This window comes from Choloepus didactylus, chromosome 2 (genome assembly GCF_015220235.1).
Source record: "Choloepus didactylus isolate mChoDid1 chromosome 2, mChoDid1.pri, whole genome shotgun sequence".
NCBI lineage: Eukaryota > Metazoa > Chordata > Mammalia > Pilosa > Megalonychidae > Choloepus > Choloepus didactylus.
The window spans coordinates 247,415,960-247,420,770 of NC_051308.1; the positions used below are offsets into that span (position 1 = coordinate 247,415,960).

The following is a 4,811-nucleotide window of genomic DNA, read 5'->3' on the forward strand; positions in this document are numbered from 1 at the left end:
CAGGCAGCCCGTGGGCGCCACCCGCCGCCCTCGGGGCCGCTCCCGCCCCTGCGCCGTCCCGAGTTGTCCCCTCTTCCCGGCCTGGCTCTGGGCTTTGGCCGAGCGCTCCCGCCGCGCCAGCCCGCTGGACCCGCCCTCCCGGGGCCAGACTCCGGCTCAGCCCCCGCCTCGGGGCCAGAAACCTCTTTTCGGGCCCGGGCCGCTCCACACCCCCCAACGGCCCTGGCCTTGGTCCGCAAAGGAAGGCTGCCAGGGGCCGCGGCGAGCGCCAACTGAGCCGTGGGTAGGCTTGTCCGCCTTCAGCACCCCCCCCTTTGGAGGCTGGGACCCCCGTGCCCGCCCCGCTGGGCGCTTTCTCGGACCCTAGCAGAGTTTCCGCTCCCCTTCTTTCTGCTGGGAATGGGTGGGAGATTTGAGACTTGGCCGGGGCAGGGGTGCTGGCCGTGGCTGAGCAGGCAGTGGGGTGGGCAGAGTCTCGGGGCGGCTGAGCCCGGGAGGGAGAACCAGACTTGGGAGGGGCGTGCACCCGGAGTGGGGGCGCCGGTTTGTTGGAACAAATATTTAGCCAAGAAGAACCGGGGCGCTGAGCTTTCCAAGAACCACCCGCTCTGCTCTGGCTCCCGCCCGGCCCGGCGCCGCCGCCCCCTCCCGTGGCTGCCACCAGCTGCTTGGCGCTGACTCTGCTGGCCCGACGCACCCGTCACCCCGGGCTGCAGGTCGGGATGGGGGACGGAGAAGTGCGCGCGGCGGGGCCTGGCCCAGAGCCTCCTGCTACTCGCCCAGCCCCGTTTCCTCGTCACCCCCCACCCCCTGGTCCCCGAGGCGCCCGCGCCACCTTCCCGCCCGGCTCGGCGCCTCTGCCCGGCGCTGGCTGAGGCCGCCCCGTCGGGCTTCCCGACCGCCGCGTACCCCCACCCCGACGCCGTCTCCCCATCCCCGGGAAGATCCCGGACCCTCGACACTCTGCGCCTGACTCAACCTCCCGGTCCTTCCTCTCGGCGAGCGCCCTCCCGGCTCCTCATTCCCCCAACTCTCAGGAATGCCCCCCACTCCCCTCCCGGTCCAAGGCCGGCCCCTGCGCTGATCACTTCCGGCTCCCGAGGGACCCCTGCGGGCCTTCCCCGCTCCCGCAACCGAAGCCTGGCCCCTCCGCGGGCGCCTTCTCCGTGACACGTGTCCCCTCCAGCCTCCTTCCTCCCCGCCTCCGCCGCCCCCGCCGCCCCGCACTCGCGGGCGCATCCCTTTCCCTCCACGTCTCCTCCCTTGGGCTGTCGCAGGGACACTCTCAGGCCAGCGCCGGTGAGGATGCTCCCGGGCTGGCCGCCCAGGGCAGCGGGGACCGGGATGGAGGCTCCGCTCCCGGGTCACATTCGGCGCCTGGCGGTGGGGGGAAGGGGAGGGATCTCATTCGGGGGAAAAAGTCTCCGGGTCGTTCGGACCCCGGCGGGTTTGGGGACATTGCCTGAAAACCCTTGTCCCAGTCTGGGCCCCTGGCGCGCGCCCCGTCCCCGGCGCCCACCACGCTTTTCCTGGTTCCCCGCAGGGCAGCCCCCCCCAGCTCCCCCTCCCGCGGCGGGGCCTGTAACCCGAGCCGCCCCGGTCGTCGCCTCCGCCCCCCACTCCCCTCCGCCGCGGCTCCGCGGCCCAGGCCGCCCCACGCGGCCCTGAGCCCCGACAGCGAGTCCGCAGGCGCCATGGGTCGCGGGGCCTGCGCCCCCTCCGAGGCGTCGGGGACCCGCGAACAGGGCCGCCGGCTCGGAGCCGTCCTGGGCGCCCTGTGCCTCCTCCCCGCGCTGGTGCTGCTGGCCCGGCTGGGGGCCCCGGGGGCGCGGCCGGCCGCTGGCAGAGCGCAGGTGAGAGCGAGCGAGCGGGGAGGGCGCCCAGACGTCCCGACGTCTGTGGGTCTGTCCGTGGGTCAGACCGTGTGTCTGTGGGTCTGGATGCCCTGGTCCAGTATGTCAGTAAGTCCGTGTCCGTGGCTCCGGCAGCTGGGAAGAAGGGGAGCGGGGAGGGGGAGCACATCTGGGCCCAGCTCCGCCCACTCTGTCCGGGCCCGGATTTTGGTAACGTTTTCATTCTGGCTATTTAAGTAACGTAGGGTCAGGGTGGGGGCCCAGAAAGCCCAGAGAGCAGCGGCCAAGTCCACTCTGGCCCGCACCCCACCCCACCCCACTCTGCCCGCCCATTTCTTTCGGGCCTCCTTTCCGCGCCGACACTCGGGGCTGGGGGAATCCCGGCACTGCCGCCCACCCCACGCATGGCTCCTTTTCCTGCAGGGAGACTTCGCGGCGGTGCCAAACCCCACGGCTGTCTCTGCCGCGGGCGCCCCCGGCCCACTGCCCCGCCAGGCGCCCCCGCAGGCGCCCCGCAGACGGCGTTACACGCTGACGCCCGCCCGACTGCGCTGGGACCACTTCAACCTCACCTACAAGTGCGCACCCCGGGCTCGAGAGGGGCGGAGGTGCCGCCCTCGCCGCCCCTGACCTTGCCCCCCACCCCAGGATCGTCTCCTTCCCGCGGAACATGCTGAGCCCCAGCGAGACCCGGCGGGGCCTGGCCGCCGCCTTCCGCCTGTGGAGCGAGGTGTCCCCCTTCAGCTTCCGCGAGGTGGCCGCCTCCCAGCCCAGCGACCTCCGCATAGGTGAGCTGCCCGGCCCCGCCCGGCCCGGGCGCGCCCCCGCTCAGCCGCGCCCTTCCCGCAGGCTTCTACCCGATCAACCACACCGACTGCCTGAGCTCGGCCCTGCACCACTGCTTCGACGGCCCCACCGGCGAGCTGGCCCACGCCTTCTTCCCCCCGCACGGCGGCATCCACTTCGACGACAGCGAGTATTGGGTCCTGGGCCCCACGCGCTACAGCTGGAAGAAAGGTGACCCGCCCCGCCCGGCTCTAGGGCCCCCAACCCGGCGGGCTGCGCGGGCCGTGTGTGTGTGTGTGTGTGTGTGTGTGTGTGTGTGTGTGTACGCGCGCGCGCGCGCGGGTGTGTGTGTGTGTGTGCGCGCGCGCGGGTGTGTGTGTGTGTGCGTGTGTGGCTTGGGGGTCAGGCCGCAGGAGAGCCTTTCGGGGTCCGGGGCTGCCAGTGGGGTCAAGCAGCCCAGGGGGGCGCAGGCGCAGCAGGGCCCGGAACAGCGCGCGTCCCCGCCCCCCACGGCCGCCGAGCCGGAGCCGCAGCTGCGTTCCTGGGCGCCGAGGTCACCGCCCGGGACGCCCCCATCCCCGCTGCGGCAGCTCCCGGGGCGTCCGCTCTGCAGCGCTGCCCCTCGCGCAGGCGTGTGGCTCACGGACCTGGTGCACGTGGCGGCCCACGAGATCGGCCACGCGCTGGGCCTGATGCACTCGCAGCAAGGCCGCGCGCTCATGCACCTCAACGCCACGCTGCTCGGCTGGAAGGCGCTGTCGCAGGACGAGCTGTGGGGGCTGCACCGGCTCTATGGCTGCCTGGACCGGCTCTTCGTGTGCGCGTCCTGGGCGCGCAGGGGCTTCTGCGACGCCCGCCGGAGGCTCATGAAGAGGCTCTGCCCCAGCAGCTGCGACTTCTGCTACGGTGATGCCGGGCCGAGGGCGGGCGCTGGGGACACCGGGGCCTGGCCATGCCGCCGGGCTCCTGCCTGCGCTCTCCGGCGGGGGAGGGGCACTGACAGGACCCCCCACCCCCCACCCGAGCAGAGTTCCCCTTCCCCACCGTGGCCGCCACCCCACCGCCGCCCAGGACCAAAACCAAGCTGGTGCCTGAAGGCCGGAACGTGACCTTCCGCTGCGGCCAGAAGATCCGACACAAGAAAGGCAAAGTGCAGTGAGTGGGCGCCGCGCCCGGGGCTCCGGGGCCGGGGCGGCCGGTGGGGTCCGCAGGCCCCGCCCAGCCTCCCACCCGCCCCCCGCAGCTGGTACAAAGACCAGGAGCCCCTGGAGTTCTCCTACCCCGGCTACCTGGCGCTGGGCGAGGCGCACCTGAGCATCATCGCCAACGCCATCAACGAGGGGGTCTACACCTGCGTGGTGCGCCGCGGCCCGCGCGTCCTCACCTCCTTCTCCTGGCGCGTCCGCCTGCGCAGCTGACGCCGCCGCCGCCCGGACGCTGGCCGCCCGGTGATGAAGCGCTTGCCCTCGGACACCTGTGTCCCTTTCTTGGGCGGGGGCACTGCCCCGGGCCCGGCAGCAGGCAGGGAGCTGGTCCCCAACCCGGCCCCACTCGTCCTGAACCAGGGGGAGCTGGGCACCCCTCCTTCCCCTCACAGCAACTTGGGGGGAGAACGCGGCCCACCCAGAGGCATAGACAGCAGCACTTTCCATGCCTGGTTAGTTGTCACTGGGAGTAAACAGTCTCCAGTGATGGCATCATGGGGGAAAACAGGCTTACCCCCACCCAGGCCAGGGGAGGCAGGCAGGGAACCAGCTGGGTCCCCAGAGCCTGTCCTGATGGGACTTGGGGTGGGGAGGGGTCACAGGAGCTGGGGGACAGGGGGGTGAGGGGACCCTTGCTGCCACAGGTCACTGTGGGCAGTGGGGGAAGCCCCAGGCAGTGCCCACCCGCCCCTTCTGCTGCCTGAGGCCAATGCCCCGTCCAGCCCAGGAAGAGCCCAGGCCATGGGGTTCTTGAGCCCCTTGCTCCCTCCTCCCAATCCCTGCACCGACCCTGGGTCCTGAGTGTGTGGCCTGGGCCCAAGACCACGGCTTCTGCAGCACCTTTCCCCATGGCTGGCCCCGAGCTGGAACTGCAGCACCAGCTCCCCGGAGCCTGTTTCCTCTGCCAGCCTGGAGTCCCCAGTGGCAGCCCTGCTCTGGGCCAGCCACTACAAGGACAGACCAGAGA

General features: G+C 72.2%; 1 protein-coding gene across 3 annotated transcripts; it reads left to right on the forward strand.

The window, feature by feature from the left end:
• Nucleotides 1-87: 87 nt before the first annotated feature.
• MMP23B (matrix metallopeptidase 23B) lies at nt 88-4,433 on the forward strand. Of its 3 annotated transcripts, none has more exons than XR_005215557.1 (7): nt 88-1,853; nt 2,277-2,431; nt 2,502-2,641; nt 2,703-2,870; nt 3,230-3,545; nt 3,668-3,794; nt 3,883-4,024. XR_005215557.1 is itself a non-coding variant. In XM_037828795.1 (7 exons), the coding sequence occupies exons 1-7, from the start codon at nt 1,695-1,697 to the stop codon at nt 4,055-4,057; spliced, it is 1,200 nt and encodes a 399-aa protein (XP_037684723.1). In that variant the 5' UTR covers nt 88-1,694; the 3' UTR covers nt 4,058-4,433. The 3 variants fall into 3 exon arrangements, 2 of the variants coding, with proteins under 2 accessions (XP_037684723.1, XP_037684722.1); XM_037828795.1 differs by having other exon boundaries at nt 3,270-3,545; nt 3,883-4,433; XM_037828794.1 differs by having other exon boundaries at nt 2,703-3,545; nt 3,883-4,433.
• The last annotated feature ends 378 nt before the right edge of the window (nt 4,434-4,811 follow it).

Bases quoted from the DNA above. Each gene is read 5' to 3' on its own strand.
- MMP23B (XM_037828794.1), top strand. From the start codon at position 1,695: ATGGGTCGCGGGGCCTGCGCCCCCTCCGAGGCGTCGGGGACCCGCGAA. The intron at 1,854-2,276 runs GTGAGAGCGAGC...CTTTTCCTGCAG, and splicing joins CGGCCGCTGGCAGAGCGCAG to GGAGACTTCGCGGCGGTGCC. The intron at 2,432-2,501 runs GTGCGCACCCCG...CCCCCACCCCAG, and splicing joins CACTTCAACCTCACCTACAA to GATCGTCTCCTTCCCGCGGA.